This window comes from Glycine max, chromosome 13 (genome assembly GCF_000004515.6).
Source record: "Glycine max cultivar Williams 82 chromosome 13, Glycine_max_v4.0, whole genome shotgun sequence".
Lineage (NCBI taxonomy): Eukaryota > Viridiplantae > Streptophyta > Magnoliopsida > Fabales > Fabaceae > Glycine > Glycine max.
Genome location: NC_038249.2, coordinates 42,279,163 through 42,296,983, shown reverse-complemented (window position 1 = coordinate 42,296,983; position 17,821 = coordinate 42,279,163). Strand labels below are relative to the sequence as shown.

General features: G+C 34.3%; 3 protein-coding genes across 6 annotated transcripts; 1 reads left to right on the top strand and 2 right to left on the bottom strand.

The window, feature by feature from the left end:
• The first annotated feature begins 2,183 nt into the window (after nt 1-2,183).
• Nucleotides 2,184-4,148, top strand: LOC100787788 (uncharacterized). The gene is made up of 4 exons (NM_001255263.3): nt 2,184-2,510; nt 2,642-2,764; nt 2,897-3,058; nt 3,313-4,148. The coding sequence occupies exons 1-4, from the start codon at nt 2,368-2,370 to the stop codon at nt 3,896-3,898; spliced, it is 1,014 nt and encodes a 337-aa protein (NP_001242192.2). The 5' UTR covers nt 2,184-2,367; the 3' UTR covers nt 3,899-4,148.
• A 367-nt stretch (nt 4,149-4,515) lies between these two features.
• Nucleotides 4,516-9,128, bottom strand: LOC100788846 (U-box domain-containing protein 33). Of its 2 annotated transcripts, XM_026125197.2 has the most exons (8): nt 9,029-9,128; nt 8,522-8,960; nt 8,323-8,441; nt 8,086-8,195; nt 7,205-7,730; nt 6,222-6,773; nt 5,293-6,015; nt 4,516-5,099 (listed from the first exon to the last, which is right to left on the bottom strand). In XM_026125197.2, exons 2-8 carry the CDS (start codon nt 8,772-8,774, stop codon nt 4,917-4,919), a joined length of 2,466 nt encoding a protein of 821 aa, XP_025980982.1. In that variant the 5' UTR covers nt 8,775-8,960; nt 9,029-9,128; the 3' UTR covers nt 4,516-4,916. The 2 variants fall into 2 exon arrangements, with proteins under 2 accessions (XP_025980982.1, XP_003542027.2); XM_003541979.5 differs by having other exon boundaries at nt 8,522-9,053.
• A 1,948-nt stretch (nt 9,129-11,076) lies between these two features.
• Nucleotides 11,077-13,734, bottom strand: LOC100787265 (actin). Of its 3 annotated transcripts, none has more exons than XM_014766080.2 (5): nt 13,653-13,734; nt 13,116-13,189; nt 12,586-12,979; nt 11,791-12,404; nt 11,077-11,436 (listed from the first exon to the last, which is right to left on the bottom strand). In XM_014766080.2, exons 2-5 carry the CDS (start codon nt 13,173-13,175, stop codon nt 11,371-11,373), a joined length of 1,134 nt encoding a protein of 377 aa, XP_014621566.1. In that variant the 5' UTR covers nt 13,176-13,189; nt 13,653-13,734; the 3' UTR covers nt 11,077-11,370. The 3 variants fall into 3 exon arrangements, with proteins under 3 accessions (XP_014621566.1, XP_006595018.1, XP_006595019.1); XM_006594955.3 differs by having other exon boundaries at nt 13,593-13,717; XM_006594956.4 differs by lacking the exon at nt 13,653-13,734 and adding an exon at nt 13,526-13,594 and having other exon boundaries at nt 11,078-11,436.
• Between the last annotated feature and the right edge of the window lie 4,087 nt (nt 13,735-17,821).

Here is a 17,821-nt window from a genome sequence, read left to right as displayed (position 1 = left end):
CTCTCTCGCGCGCTCGCTCTCTCTCTCCCCCTCACTCTCACACTTTTTTTATCTCTCTCTCTCTCTCTCTCCCCCGCCCTCTCTCTCTCTCTCTCTCTCTCTCTCTCACTCATTTTTTTTTTTTTTTTTTTTTTTTTTTTTAGTTTGTTTTTACACACACACACACACACACACATCTCTCTATATATATATATATATATATATATATATATATATATATATATATATATATATATATATATATTTTATAAAGGAGACCGTTTTATGAGTGGTTGCGTGATTTAATCAACTAACTCAACATTAGAGAATAAACATTTAAAAAATTGGTTGGATGAGACGAAGGAATATCTAATGGGCATGATGTCAGCCGAAACAGTACAAGTTGCAAATAAATTATATAAACGAATCCAATCCATCAATTTATCACCAAGCAGTCAATTGTGTGTGACTTGTTCAAGGAAGCTGCATAAGTACCCAAAATTGACCCCAAAATATTGTTACCAATTCAATTCATGGTGTCACAATCCTATCTACAGTACCGGGGAAATGGTGAATGAGTAAACATATTTTTTGTTGTGTAAAAGAGAATAATGAAAACGATGCAGATATAAGCCATCAAACATGAACATCCAAATTAATATGATAACCAGGAGCAAACTGAGCCTTTTAGAAATTGGAATTAGCTCACACAAGCTGCCTTGCATAATTATGCTCTGCTTTAAATAGAAAAGAACCCGCAGATGAAGTTCATATGCTGACCCAATGACTTTCTATGATAATGACTTGTCCTGGTTGAAATTACATATAGCAAAATGTTACTTGTAACGATAAATTGAAACTTGTAGAAAACAAAATTACACAAAAATAATAATATATACATTATTGTATGTGTATAACACGAGTACATGACCTTCTTTTATGTTGTATTTATTTTCCAAAGCTTTTACTGGTGGGGTGGGGGAGAACCATCTGAGCCAAAATCCACTCCAGCACAATTGCCACCGTGTCAGTTCCCCTAAAAGTCATTTCCTAAAAACTAATACAAACCACTTCAAAGTTATACACAACCAGAATAACTACATCATATTATATGTTGAAATAATTATTATTTTTTTATACAAAATTGCGAGTAAAATTCAGTGAAAAAATACTGATAATTTTTTTAATAACTTTAATCAATAATAAATGTTAATTGTTAATTTATTAATTTTTATTAGGAGAAAGATTAAACTTAACGATTTTTTTAACCACTCAATCGAACTTTATATTTCAAACTTTTAACCAAAAATACATAATAATGTGTTGAAAAAACATAAACATTAGAGTGTTATACAAACATTGGAGATTGGGAGGTGAATATAGTAAGATAAACTCAATCGAATCAGTGGCAGAGCTAGAGTGTTTTAGTTGGTCCACTAAGTCTAAGATGGATTCTGAAATTTCTGCTTGCGTGCATGCTTGATGGCTGTGTGGCTTCTCTTTATATAAATATAAACTATGCAACTCTGTCTCTGGGTCTTGACTCTTGACTCTTGATCTTGAAGGATAAGATCTGCATTAGCAATGAACGATTTCAAAATTCAACGTTCAAACTTAAACACAAGTTACACCAAGTGGCGGAGATGTAAGACGTTGACTTCTCAAAACCATGATTTTATTAGCCAATCCTAACAAATGTCTCTAGGACACTCATTAATTAAGGAGTTTAAAAATATAAAGTTTTTCTTAAAGCATATCATAAATATATATTTTTTTGCGATTTGTAATATATTTTCAGCATATATTTGAACAAAAACTTTATATTTAAATTTTTTTAATTGATGTTCTCAAGAAACTAGCTAGTAAGATTTTTTTTATTATATACACTTTTAAAATTTCCATTTTTCAATGAAATTTTCCAACCATTCTCAAATTGGTTTTTAACTCTTTCTCTCGGATATTTTCAATGTTCTTTCTTCTCTTGTTGAGCAGGGAATGTTACTTGATTTTTGTTATAACTAATTACAAATATTTTTTTATAACTAATTAAAATGTTTCTTAAATGATTATCTATTTCAATTTAACAATAATCCTCTATCATAATTTAAATTATTTATTCCTTTACATCTCTTATATGTAAGAGACAACAAATAAAAATAATTTAGTCAATTTTAGTTAATAATTAGTAGTTAAACCTGTAAATACATAAATAGTTTCTGAAAAGTCTTCTACAAATTTCAACTCTCCACAACAATCTCAGATGCGACTCGAATTTTAAATTCACAATTCACTTTATAATCCATTGAATTCTTCTCCTGACATGGACTATGAATCTTAGCTTATTCCTTCCAACACAAGCCTATACCAAGAAACTGATTCAGTTTAGATATGTCACTCATGTTGAACAAGAACAACAGCAGCAAAATGAGCATACCTTTGTTCCATGAGTTTAAAAAGCAAGCTTCTTTCTTCCTCAAGGAAAAATTCAAGACCGCTAGGTTGGCTCTCACCGATGTTACCCCCACAGAGCTGTAAGATTCTTTTTTTTTTTTTTTTAATGATACCATTATAAGATTTTTCACATCTGCTTTAATGTATTTCACAGCCAAACCATCACTACTGTTTGTAATATATTGTTCTTTTGGCCTTTTACTATTTGCAGAATGACAGAAGAAGCTACAAAAGGAAATTCATGGGCCCCAGATCCCCCAACACTTAGATCAATTTCAAGGGCTGCTTTTGAGCTAGATGATTATTTGAGAATAGTAGAGATTCTGCACAAAAGGTTTTTCTGGCTCCTTTTTCTTCTTTAGAATGCATGTCACCTTTTTTGTTGTTATGGTTATTGATGCTTGCCACCTGCATGTTAATCGTCTGATAAAAGATGACTGAATGGAATGGAATGATTCTAAAACAGACTCCTTAAATTTGACAACAAGAATTGGAGGGCCTCTTACAATTCTCTGATTGTGCTGGAGTACCTGTTGACTCATGGACCAGAAAGTGTTGCAGAGGAATTTCAAAGTGACAAAGATGTAATTGGCGAAATGAAATGCTTTCAGCATATTGATGACAGTGGGTATGTTTTTCCTCTTGCAACTGGTGCATGGAAAAATCTAGATGAATTTAATTAGATCAAATTACATTGTATTCTTTTTATAATGTGATCCAATATATGATAAGATTTTCAAAATAATTATTTTGAGAGTTACATAAAGAGTGATTTGTAATTAGTTAATACTGTAAAACTTTTTACATAGACATTGGACAATACACATTAAACTCATTCTAGATAGTGATTAATGAGGCCTTTGTGAGTATATATGCATGCAGGTTCAATTGGGGTCTAGCTGTTGGAAAGAAATCAGAACAGATATTGAAACTGCTGGAAGAAGGAACTCTCCTTAAGAAAGAAAGAAACCATGCTCGGAGGTTGTCCAGAGGAATTCAAGGTTTTGGAAGTTTCGGTCAACATTCAACTCAAGCACAAGGTGTTCTGCAGGAAAAATCATTGCCAACCACATTTGACAGACGTAACTCAGACTTCAATAACCATGAAAATCAGGAAAACCAATCCTTTGGCTCAAACCATTGTCTGGACACAGCAGCAGTTAAATCTGCTAGTCCAAGCTCTCAAGGTGGAATTTTCAAGTCCTTGGATGATAGTGCAGAAACTGAGAGCCACCTCGATGATCAGGGAAACATTCAAATGCACCAGAAATCTGAAACAAGCTCTGAAGAAAACATGACACCTAGCAAGGAGGAATTCCATCTATGGAACTTGAAAGGGGAGTCTAATCCACTTTTGGATGGTAGCCAAGAGAATGATTCTAGACTTGGGATGTTCATAGCCGAAGATGATCACCCCTTTGACTCTACAGAAATGCCTGCCACTTCTTCCCTACTTTCTTCTACGTGAAGTATGTTGTATGTATTAGAATGAAGGCAACAAGGTGTTTTGCACTTCTTATGCAGAAAATTTTTTTAATCAATGTTTTATGCCACATGTATATATGTATATGGTCTACCTTTATTCCCTCCTACAATAATCCCCCAGAGGACAAATCTTTTGTATTTGTGGAACTAGAACCAAGTATATTGGAATGCATGAATGTATATAAAGCACTTATATTTATCCTCTGCAGCCTGTAAAGATCATATCCTATCTCTTTTAAGTTTTACTTGGCCTAGCTAACCATGGCTTATTTTGGACAATGGCGGTTATTTATTATTACTCAGATTTCTAATATATGTTACGAGATTAGAAGCAAGCGAGTCTACAATTATCTTAATGCGTGTTTGGAACTCATTCCATAACGCACATCAACACTCTTCATATCAACAAGTAACTTCTGCATCCTATGGGCTTGGTGACGTGATTTTTATAGGACGCTCTTCCAGTGAAAGATTCTGAAAATACAATCAGTCAATTTGATAGCATCTAAAGCGATTCAGTAAAGCGCAACAGCAAAACAACAGTCTTATATCATTTGTAGCTAAACAGTGGTGAAGCTGAAGAACATTACCAAAACGCAATGAGAATAATAAAATATACAAATATTTACATAAATAAAAAGGCTAAGTTGTTTCTTTTGCCCCCTCAAATATGAGACAAGAATCAGTTTAATCCCATAACATATTAAAGTCTTAATCATGACGGGTGCACAGACGATGACGGTCTATTACTTTCCCTTCTTTTTCTTTTTTCTCTTGGCTGGAAATTGTGGCCAAAATACAGTTCTTTTTTCCTTCTGTCTACTTGAATGGCGTAAGCTGGGATCAAATCAATTTGAAAATGTTTTGTGGGATACAAAATAAATTTACAACCACACACACAAACTGAAACAAGAAAAGAAAATCATGGGACTGAAACGAAACTGGCCCCAAACTAATGAGGATAAAAAAGAGAACTTTAGCCCAGATAAATAGAAGAAGCTTCAAGATTTGCAAAGCCAGTCTTGGATGGCAAGTCGAAGTGCGTAATTGGGAGTAAGAAACAGGTGACTTAATTTCAAATTAGTCATGGGAGAAGTATCATGTCCATTTTCCAACCATTCACGTATGGCATCTCCTTCATAGGTAAATCCGTCTGCCGCAACTTGAGGATCATGCATTATTTCCTGAAGAAGGAATCCAAAATAAACATGAGCAAAATAGAATACATAACTATCTTGCAAGAAGAAAAAACGGGTCAAAAAGGCAATTTTTGAGCCTTCAGTCCTGACTTGCATTTGGTGATTCCTTGGCTCTGCCAGGGCCTACTAAACCAAGTTATGTACATGCTTCTTTATTTATAAAAAAAGAATCGGTTACCTGAAGGATTGGACATGAGAAAAAAGATGGTACAGGTCGCTCTTCTGAAGCATGCAACTGCTCCAATTCTCTCACAAGTGTAGGTGTTAACTCTGGTCTGTCTCTATGGTATTGTTGACAGCATTGCAGTCCCAGTTCAACCAATTGCATTGCCACAGCTGAGGGCCATTCTCCAGCTGAAGAATCAAGAATTGAAGACAACTTTCCACATGAAACTGCATTGCGTACTAAAACTGCTAATCCAACTGGAGTCCTACCAGTGAGAAGTTGTAAAATGATGAGCCCGAAGGAGTAGATGTCAGACTTGGTGGTTAGTATTCCAGTTCTCTGAAACTCTGGATCTGTATATGTGAAAGCACCTTTTGGTTCAGTGCTCAAGCGGAAACTAGGACGGAGGAGAGACTCCTCGCTCACCAGCCTGCAGAGCCCAAATCCACACATCTTGCAACCCAGTGAAGAATCAAGTAGTACAGTTTCTGGCTTCAGATCACCATGGATAATAGTTTCAGGCTTAAAAGAATGTAGGAAGCAGAGAGCACTAGCGATTTCAGCAATCATTCGTGCTCGGGTATTCCATGTCAAAGGGGAATTGTTGCTTTTTCGGAATAGGTAGTCTTGAAGAGTTCCATTGGGGAGGTACTCATATACAATTGACCAGGCTTCAGGGCAAACACCAAGCAAAGTGATTAAATGAGGGTGCTGGAGACTACCAAGAACTTGAACCTGATCACAAAAGGATAACATTAGCAGAATCTAACAAACACAAAAAAAACAAGTGAGAAAAATAGAACACATATCCATTTTTAATGTGGTGAAAACAAAAAATATATTAAAATATAAATGCTTCCACCTCCAATCCTCTCAAGCCATCCCTATATTTTAAGATAACAATTTCAAAAGGCAGAAAGACCATTATGGGAGGAACTGACCTCTTGACGAAACTCCAATGGTCCTTGCATGTTATGTTGATGGAACTTTTTTATAGCAACAGTCCTACCCAACATTTCCCCCTTGTATATGCAACTATATCCACCTTGCTCAATTTTAAAGCTATTGGAAAAATTACATGTGGCATTTTGAAGATCTGATAATGAAAATTCTGCTAACTCAGGTAATTCTTCGGCAAACCCAATGACCCCATTGCAATGAGCTGCTCCAACTTGTCCACGACTCCTCCACCGCTCAAGCCAACGTAGGGCTTCCGTTTTCTGTCTCCTAATCTGCTGCCTTTCTTGCCACAGGGTTGAGATGGATTCTTGAATTAGTGATAGTTCATCTGCAGCTTCATCCCGCCTACGGTTTGCTTCTTGAGCACGACTATCTAGCAGGGCAATATTTCTCATGGTCATTTGTAGCTCGCCAGCAATTTCTTCACTCTCATTCAAGAGCTTTTGTTGTTCTTGTACTGTATCTCTCAGTGCATCGTCAGCCTCTTTTCTGAGCTTTACTTCACGCACATGGGCAGATTCAAACAAATTGACCTGAGAGATAGAATATAACTTAAGTTGGGAGAGATGCCATGAAATTAAGAAATCAACTAAACTCTAGGCTCAATATCTATCATTGCTCCCTGATTTGGAGTTAGCCTGGATACAGCTAAATCATATAATATAATGTCATAGAAATTTCCAAACAATGCTTTAAACAATTAGTGTGAACTTATGCAAATGTTCAAAATGTTGCTTCTTCTATAATTTTGGCCTGAAAATGTTTAGTCTCAAAACAATGTGCACAGAATCCCAGTATTTTTCCAGAGGGATTTTGTTTTGTAATTCTTTGTCAAAAAACTTTAAATACATAAGAAAAATACTTATTCCTCATGTCATGATTAGCAAGAGCAATAAGGGCAAAGGCCAAAAGCTTATAGGCTTCAGAAATCCTAAATGATTTACAATCACTAGATTTGGTTTACCTTCCTAATAGCCTCCATGGCTTCAACTTCTAACTTCTCACACTTTAATAGCTCTGTGAAGGCTTCGTCTGTTACTGCCTCAGCTTCTCTCTTGGTTTCAATAAGTTGTTTGTTAATTCTTTCTTCCATGACCTCTAAATATGTATCAAAATAAGCCCGAGAAGAATTTTGGGGGGAACAATGACTGCAGCAACTGGATGCTTTGGATGAAAAAGTGGCTTCGGTTTCAATGATTTCCCCCTGAACCCAACTTCTAATTCCAGAAACAGCAGTAGTTCTTGCTGAATTTGGCCAAAGATATTCTGAGTCAAATAATTCATTCTTACCATATTGAAAAGATCTACATCTCAAGCTTTCTGTGGTGGCAATCTCGGGTTGAGTACATGAGGATGAAGAACATGGTGTTTCAGAAGCCTCTCTTGTCCAAATGTGTTTACCTTTATAGATAAACCATACTTCACAGAAAGGAGGAGCATTTTTGGCAGTGTAATTTGCTTTACTGGAATTCCTTTTCACTTTCATGCAACTGCAATTTTCCACGATGATTTTGTAAGTGGAAAGATTTATTAATCCCTTCAGTGAAAAGAAAGGGACAAAAACAGAAACTACTGAAGCAGATTGTAGCCTTCAAGTTATCAAAAGAAAATAAAACCAGTTGCATCATTCTCTACTCGCTACACAAAAAAAAAAAAAAAATAGACATAGGTTATAGGGATATGAAATACATGAGTTAAACCAATAAAATCAACTCTATACAATCTACAGGCAAGACAAACAAGGCAGTTTCGTACAGAAGAAACAATCCCCAAGAATAAAGAATAATGTAAGGAAATTCTATAAAAAAAAACACTGGTTAAGTAGACAATGAATGCAGTACTTACTTTTCTGGTACTGCTCCAATGACAAGCTTCTCAATATTATGCTTAATAACCAAATCAACAATTCCTTTCTGGACTTGGTCAGCTTCGGTTACAATAATGGCTGCCTTAACCTGGCAAGAAAATTTATATTAAAAACACAATTAATAACGGCTTTTTTCTAACCAAAAGCTGCATACAAGTTACAACTTTATTATCATAAATAAATTCAGTTATTTAAACGGGAAAGAAGATGGTTACCCTAGCTGCGCGGCAAATGCTCAAATACTTGTCTAAGAGCTTCATGATTTGTTCTCTTTCGACTTTTCGAAAAGCAGACACCACTGCAGGACTAGCCTGTGATGCTGGCAATTTCCCCACTGCTCAACACACCCAATCAATTAGGGCAAAAGTAGAGATCATGAAAATTTAGATTGAGAATTGAACGAAATGAGCTTACATAGAGTGGGGATGGTGAGAGAAGGTTGATAAGCATGAACAATGACGATTTCCGCGTTCCGAAAGTGGTTTAAAGTCCATCGAAGCAGAGGAACAACTTTGTCGAGCGATTTCCCAACAGCGACATGAACCTTAGAAATCATAGGGAGGGGAACCTGAGACTGAGATTGAGAAGAAGATGAAGAGGGGACAGCGTGAAAGGGAATTCGCAAAATGGGTGCATGGTGAGGGTGCAAAGGCTTCAAAAGCTCCATTGGTGCAGTGCAGGAATTGAATTATTGAATGGGGAAGCAACAGTGGGTAGGTCGGATTAGGAAGAATGGAAATTGCAACATTGGTTGGATTGGGATGCAAATTGAAACCCATTGAAAGCTTGACTTTTTAATTGACTCGTTGCCAATGGCGTGTGGAAATTGGAGATTCAGTCATTTTGTTTTCCACTGCAGTGAAAACTGAAAACTCAAATCCAACACAACACAATAAATAAAAGCCGTGGGGATCTACTTACCAGCAAATAAGAATGTTTCTTTTTCTCGTGTTTTATTTGTCGTTTACTATGTAATAATGGTGGAAAAGAATAACCTTCAACAACGTCACAGCATTCTTGACAGATATCAGGAATATACTTCAGTTATTATCCCAGTCTTTAATGATTTCTTGACAACTACCATTTTTTTTCTTCTACTAAACTAAACCAAACCTCTGACGTGCTTTTGTCACACCAGCCGCCAGCGTCCTTCAAAATATCACTAAAAATTACGTTTTATTATAAATAAATAAGTTAAACGGTTAAAATTATTTTTTATGGTATATATTTTATGTAATAATATTAAAAATTTTCATGTAAATATCACTGATCTATATTTATTATATGATATATTACATTAATATTTATTGTTTTGATATTTTAAATTAAATATTGTTTCAAATAAATAATACAGTACTTTGAAGGAGACCAAACAATATGCTTTATTTTACCTAACCTGGAGAAAATCGTAACTTTAACGGTTCATTAGGTGAGATATGTGGCTAATTACCTGTTTAGACTTTAGAAAATTCCTAATATAACATGAAAATACACGTTTACGATGGTAAATGTACATTAGAATTTGTGTTGATGTGTTTCGTTATTTTTTTATTAAAATCAAGTCAGTTGTTAAATTATCAAGTAACATTTTATTACTTTTACAATGAAGAAAAAATAAGTTAAATATAATCGGCAAAGTATTTTCATAATTTAAGTTATATTATTACTTTAATATTTTTACATACTTGTTAATCATTTAAATACATTTTTATTGATATTGTTCAGCGATGTTTATTATATTAAAAAAATTCACATAATAATTTTAAATATAGATTAATTTACTTAAACATGCTTCTAGTTAAAAATCAACTTTATAAAGCTGAATTAATTTAAAATTAATTTTACAAACTCTAATCGAAATACGTCCTAACTAATTAAATCACCAAACTTCCTTTTTGTGTGCTTTCTTAAAGTTGCTTAACCAAACTTAGAATTAGAAATCTAAAAGACAACCCGAATGCAAAGTTACTTAAAGATGAATACCATAGTTAAGAGCAAAAAGTGAAAGTCGTGTGTCACATACTCACATGTCAATTATTTTGATATGTTCAATTTTCTCTCTTATAGGTTGAATGTGTAATCTTTTATATGTTTTAAAACATTTATAATTTTTTTTCTAAAATTATACCTGATTAAGACAGCGCTCAACAATTTATTGGTTTTATACCAAGTGTTAAGGAAAATACACTCTCTTATTTTGATATTTTGATTGATTTTTTTTTATTTTTTTGGTACTTTTTAAAAACAAAGGTCAATAATTTTTGTTTTTTATACGATAAATATTTTTTCACTTTTATTATCTTAATAGGCACTTATTAAGTAAAATAAGAAATATTAAAATTTATATACCAAAAGATGCATGTTATTTTTTTAAAATAACTTCTGAAGATATATTCATTGAATTTTATCTTTGTTAAAGTTAGATATTGAACACGCAAATTCATTTTGGAAGAAGAAAACAAAAATACGGAATTGAATTTAGCTAGGGCTCTTAATTACCTTTTGACTGACAAAGTGCCCAAGGCAAAGCAACGACGAACTTGGCCTCGTTTCGTCACACACAGTCTAAAACCGAGGTAGGTGTTTATGACTTACGAGACTTTATTACTTTTTAAATTATTTGGTCTTTGCTGTGTAAGACATTCAACTTTTATGTTTTTAATATGTTTTAGACTTTTCAATATCTAGCACAAGCATATATATAAATATTCAACACATAATTGTTTCCACGTTATGTCTTTCCCAACTCAGTTTTCTTGTAGTGAAGATAAATCACTGTCATTATTTCTAATGGCATTGAGATACGTACAATCACCTTTACAGGTATAAACATACGGACACTTAGAATTTTAAAAACTCAACATGTACACCAATTGCGTATTTACAAACTACTCAGCACCCAACTGGACAAGAGGCTTAGTGTCATACAATTTAGTCCAAGGTCCAGTTGATTAGAAGGTCCGAATAAGTTGAAATTATAGGATCTGACTCTTGTTTAATTAGAAGAATATGAAGATTATGAGGAAGCAAGAAGTATTCAGCTGAAATGGTTTTGATTTATCATTAAAGATCAACTGCTGAACAATTTACCAATGGTAAACAAAACAAATGAAAGAATTAATTCTGCCATCAAACTCCACTTTATCTCAGTTCACTGTTCAAATAACAAACATTTTTTTTTAAGAAAAATCTTCAATCATTGCAAGGTGTTACTGAATTCCCAAACGAGGACACCGTACCCACACCAAGCCATTCTGCTGCATTCAAAAGCATTTCCTGTGTACAATTGAAGGACCGGACTCATCGTACTCTGCCTTCGCAATCCACATCTGCATTTCCAAAAACAAGTGCCTCATCATTAATATCCCTACTAAATTGACCATATCAAAACAACATTCTAATTTCTAGGGGGAGTGCACAAATGCATGAGGATGATGCTAGTTATTCATAAAAGTCACACAAATCCAAAGTGGCCTATAACCTCAACTGCTGTGAGGAGGAGAGAAAATTCAAGCAACCAGCTATATATCAAATTGAGAGATTTAGATATCAGAACTCGAACTAAAATAAAGACAATCAGAGACGTAATAAAGTGCATGAGGCAACACCATTTTGGATTTATCATTTTGACAACAGAAACACAAATTTTACTTTGGTCATTAGAATCACGACAGAATGTTTACCTGTTGGAAAGTGCTGAGAGAAGCCAAGATAGAGCCACCAATCCAGACACTGTACTTTCTCTCGGGTGGAGCAACCACCTTGATCTTCATGCTGCTTGGGGCCAAAGCAGTGATTTCCTTGCTCATTCTGTCAGCAATGCCAGGGAACATGGTAGAACCACCACTGAGGACTATGTTTCCATACAAGTCCTTCCTGATATCAACATCACACTTCATAATTGAATTGTATGTGGTCTCATGAATGCCAACAGCTTCCATTCCAATCATGGATGGCTGGAAGAGGACTTCAGGACAACGGAAACGCTCAGCACCAATGGTGATGACCTGTCCATCAGGAAGCTCATAGCTCTTCTCAACAGCAGAACTAGTTTTTGAAGTTTCAAGTTCTTGCTCATAATCAAGGGCAAGATATGCCAGCTTTTCCTTCATGTCCCTTACAATTTCTCTCTCGGCTGTGGTAGTGAAGGAATAGCCACGCTCAGTAAGGATTTTCATCAGGGCATCAGTGAGGTCACGCCCTGCTAAGTCAAGACGGAGGATGGCATGAGGGAGGGCATACCCTTCATAAATGGGCACAGTGTGGCTGACACCATCTCCAGAGTCCAGAACAATACCTACACAAATTAATGGAACAAGCATAAGGGCAACCAGCCAAGCCAGACAATTACTTCAAGTGAGATTAAAAAGAAGTAGAGTTTTCACATTCAGTATCTGGTCCATATTCATTCCCATTGGCAAATTAAACCTTGCATAGCATTGCTGGTTTTATTATTAGCCAGCACAAGAAAGACTAACCAGTTGTACGGCCGCTAGCATAGAGAGATAAAACAGCCTGGATGGCAACATACATAGCAGGTGTGTTGAAGGTCTCAAACATAATTTGGGTCATTTTCTCACGATTAGCCTTTGGGTTGAGAGGTGCTTCGGTGAGGAGAACGGGGTGCTCCTCTGGCGCCACACGGAGTTCATTGTAGAAAGTGTGATGCCAGATTTTCTCCATGTCATCCCAGTTACTGACAATACCATGCTCAATGGGATATTTCAGAGTTAGTATACCACGCTTGGACTGAGCCTCATCCCCAACATATGCATCCTTTTGCCCCATCCCAACCATCACACCGGTGTGACGTGGCCGACCAACAATGCTTGGAAACACTGCCCTCGGAGCATCATCTCCAGCAAAACCAGCCTAGACATAGCAAATTGCAAAACACTCACAGTAAATTAGTCTTCTCATGCATGTGTCAAAGTACGGCAAGCAAAACAAAATCACTTCTACATGCAAAATTTGGAAATAATAAAATCATCCTCGTAATTTTTTTAACCTTAACCATTCCTGTCCCATTATCGCATACGAGTGGTTGAATATCCTCAGTGTCTGCCATTGTCTTTCAAAAAACTGCACAAAGCATCCATTTCATCTCAGAACATTGAGAGACGTGACCAGGTGTAAAGATGAAACAATTTTAATTTTCAAAGTATATTATACAATAATCGACCACAAACTGATCAATGATCATAGCCTGAAACTATGGATACGACTCAAATATGTAATTAAATACAGTTATCTTGAATAAAACAACAATCTTATGATAAATTCGATAAAGCCTAGCTAGCATCACGACACATTTGCAACATTAATATCGTCTAAAACTCTTCAAATGTGTGTTTTCAAGTTAGAAAAAAAAAAGAAGGAATGCATGAGAATGATTAACAAAACAAGGATGAAGTTAACCTGAAGGTAAAAAAAAGAAAAAAAAAGAAGAAGTGATAGACGACGGAAGGGGACAGCGAAATCAAACCTGAACATTCAATGGTGTTTGGGTTTTTAAATGAAAGTGTCGAGGTCCACACAACATTACCTCAACACAACAACGTCCGGTTCTATGAACGACATTCATGTTGATCGTCACGCGTGTCCTTTCGATCTGTGGCTCCGCGCGCAGATACTTGCTTTTATTAGCTTGGCCCATTTATAGCATTACCATTTACCTTACCTTACCACTGCTTTCTCAATTTGGGCCTATATTCAACCCACTGGATCCAAATCTGCCTTTTGCAAAAACAAAAAAAAAGTACGGGTATGGGCCAAAATCTGATCGATGATTGAAGAGAGAATGTTTTAGGTGCTGTCCTTGGTATTATGGATGGCTAGCAAAAGTGCACGTTGTCTGCAATGCATACACATACATAACGTTGAATTATCCAATTTTGTGACGGACAAACGAAGGACAAGTCGTTCGTACATGTTTTGTTGTTTAGTCGTGAAGAAAATATGGGAAAAAAACGATAATGTTGCCATGAAACGACAAAGGAAATTCGTCCACAAATCATGAGGCCATGCAAAACGACATGCACTGCACCTGCTGCCTCTTACTATGCCTCAACGCTCATTTCTTTGGGCCAAAACAAAAAAAAAAAACTTGAGATCACTTGCATTGCATGCCCCGTATGGGGCTCAGTCTTTTTTATACTTTTAAATTTAAATATTTCTTGTTTTAAGATATAATATTATATTTTTAGGAATGTTGTAGTTAGGAAATTATTTTTTAATAAATTAATAATGTGTTTAGTTAGATTTTAATATTTTTAAAGATACCTTTTCATATTTTAAATGATAAAAAAGTAATAATAAAAAATAAAAATTATAATTGAGTTAGAATAACTTTCCAATTTCCCTAAAAATGCAACATTTCCACCGCTCTCCATAAGAATGAAAATCAACATAAAGTCCTTTAAAAAAAAAATCACCACTACAAAAACTAACAATAGCTTAACATAACTTTTAAAACTCACAAAGAATTTGATAATATCTCATTCTCAAAGTTATATTTTTGAAGATTCTTTTGGAGGTTACTTCAACTTCTTGACTCTTATAGTGTGTTTGGATGGAGAAATTTAAAATTATGAGAAATTTTAAATTCTAAGAATTTTAAATACTTCAATTGAAATTCTTTTATTTTCAAAATTTTGTGTTTGGATAAAAAAATTAAAATTATGAGGATGAAAAAAATGAATGAAAAAAAGAGAAGATATGGTTGGTGTGCTAGTGTTCATCTATGTTCACACCCGATCGATATTTTAGGAGCTTAGACGGTGTTTTTTGAAAAAGACTATAAGAAGATAATTTCAATTTCTCACCTTTTAGAAAGAAATTGAAATTTCAGAATTTTAGTTGTTTAAAATTCTGTTTTAAAATTCCAAAATTTTAAATTCTTCATAAAAAAGCATCCAAACAATGAATTCTAAATTACAAAAATTTAAATTCTCTGATAAATTACTTTTCTCAGTTAAAATTCTCTATCCAAACGCACTCTTAAGTCAATATTGCCTCCTTCAAGCAATATCAACTTAAGGATAATTGTTTAATAGTTATCTAGACCCTAAATAATCAAAATTAATTTTTACTAACTATCATCATTCGTCTTTGAGTACCTTGTTCTTTGAGTAACAAAGCCAAAGCAAGACCTACCTATCACCTAAAAATAAAACCTAATACTAACTCAACCACACCTTGATAGACACCACACATCATGAATTTGGGTAATTCAACACCCAAACACACTTAGTCACATGGCATCCCACGCGACACTCAAGTACCCTCAATGACTTTTTCTGCTAGGAAATCTCTATATAAAGGACTCTGGTTGATAATTATGCAAATAAATTCTTATTCTTCATTTTTCACCCAAATTGACTTTAGTATCAAAGTCTTTGCTGATTCAACTAAAGATTTGGACCATTGATAACTGATAAATAATAGGGAATTAATAGTGAAAAATCGGTCTAAAATTAACTTAGAATTAATTATTTAGCAGTTATTTATGCTTTAATTTGGAAAGATTTAATTAATTTCGAATTTTAATTGCATATATGAAAAAGGGAGGTACAACAAGCAAAAAGGAGCAGAAATAAAGGAAAAAAAAAAGAAGAAAATCAGAAAAAGCTCAAGCCCAAGTTTGCACCTATAAATAAGAGGGTCAGCCTAGGAAAACGGACACTTCCTGAGAGCTCAGTTTTCAGACCTCTGGCACTCAGTTCTCTCCTTTTCCTTCCCTTTTCTTATATTCTTTCTTTCTTTCACCCCTCCTCTCATTGTAAAGCCCTCATGACCATGAGTGGCTAACCCCCCTAGCTAAGGCCTGGCAGGCCTAAAAAGCCAATGATGTATGGAGCATTTTAAGAGTTATCAATAAAAAGAGAAATTCTCTTCAGGTTCTTTATTTATTTACCGTTCTTTTTTTTTACATCCTGTATCTCTGAACTTGCTTTCTGTTAGGGTTTAGCCCACTCGGGAGAGGGTAAAGCCTAATTAGGGGTAAGGAATGAATACTTGAATTTGTTTTAAGGGTTAGGCCACTCGGGAGAGGGTAACGCTTAAGACAACACTAAAAGGAGGAAATTATCGGGTTATCTTTTAGAGGGTTTTTTCTTCCAGTATCTTTTATCTGCTTTTCTTTTTTGCTTATTCTGCATCTCATATTTTGTTTTCTGTTAGTCTTTAGGCCACTCGGAGAGGGTAAAGCCTAATTAGGGACAAGGAATGAATGCGTGAATCGGTTTTAAGGGTTAGGTCACTCGGGAGAGGGTAACGCTTAATAGAACAATTAAAGAAAGAAATCATTGGGTTAGAATGACTTAATGCCTCAATGCCCATGCTTTAGCAAACATCTAGAATGTAATCTTAAGGCATCTTAGTTATTGAGTCTTCGCAAAGGACATTTGGAAGATAGGTAATTAAGGTAGGCTTGTCATCATGAGGCATCAGGGGCAAGTAGATGGATAGATGTGGGGCAGAATTAGTTCACTGGTATTGATAACAAACAAATCCAGAATCCATATATCTAGACTAATTAGACTTGTCAGGTTTTAGCGATTTTAATATATAGATTTTATTCCCTATTTTTATTGTTGGTCTTTCTTAGAAGTAGTTATTTCTTATTTTACTGTCGGGTTTTAGGAGTAAGCAATTAGATTTAGTAGATTTAGATTTTATTTATTTGAATTTCGTAGAAGTAGTTATCTTTATCGCAATTTAAATATTTTATCGTATCTTATCTTTAAATCTTTTATCTTATCTTATCTATTATCTTTATCTTTTATTTTAAATTTTAAATCTTTTATCTTATATTATCTATTATCTTTTATTTTAACGAGTAATTTGGTACACTTGCCAAAGAGCTAACAACCATCATGATCATTAGGGGTGGAAATGGGTTGAACTAGGTTAGGCCCTACCTAAGCTTGGTCCTTCATGTTTTATATTTTTATAGTTTAAGTTTGAGCTTGTTACTCGTCATAAGCCTATTTTTAGCCATGGACTCAGCCTTTGTATAAGCTTTTCAAGCTCGTTAACCCATTTAAAGGTTGGTTCATATTATGAAGTGTAAAAAATATTAATTTTTAAGCAAAACAAAAGATTTTCATTAAAAACAATAAAACAATTTTAAATCACAAGATATAGACAAAATTTACCCACAAACATAATATGTGGCATGTTACTAAAGTCTTTTAAGTCTCACTAAAAGAAAAAAAATCCATTTCTTACTACCCTTCTATACTTATACAAATTAACTTATTTCAAATATTAATTAAAATGATTTAAATAATGAAACTACTAAAATAATTTTTGTAATTTAAATAAAATAATTATAATATTATATATCATATTAATAATATTTTTATTATAAAATATTATTGTTAAACAGACCAGCCCATCAAGCTTAGTAGACTTTTCTTAAGGTCTATGACCTAACCTATTTAACTAAATAGGTTTTATAAAAAAAACTTGAGTTTAATCTTTTTACTAAATGAATTGGATTAGACCAAACTTTAAACGGACTGAATCATGTATAGGCCTCCGACGAATAACTTGACACACTTCTAACCCCAATAATTATCGCCACTCACTTTGATAAGGACCTTGTTGGAATCCCACTAATGATTTTCTTATGATCCACACATAACTAAATAAATTATAAATCTTAAAATAAACTCACTCATGCAGTTTAAATATTGAGCAATTTTTCAA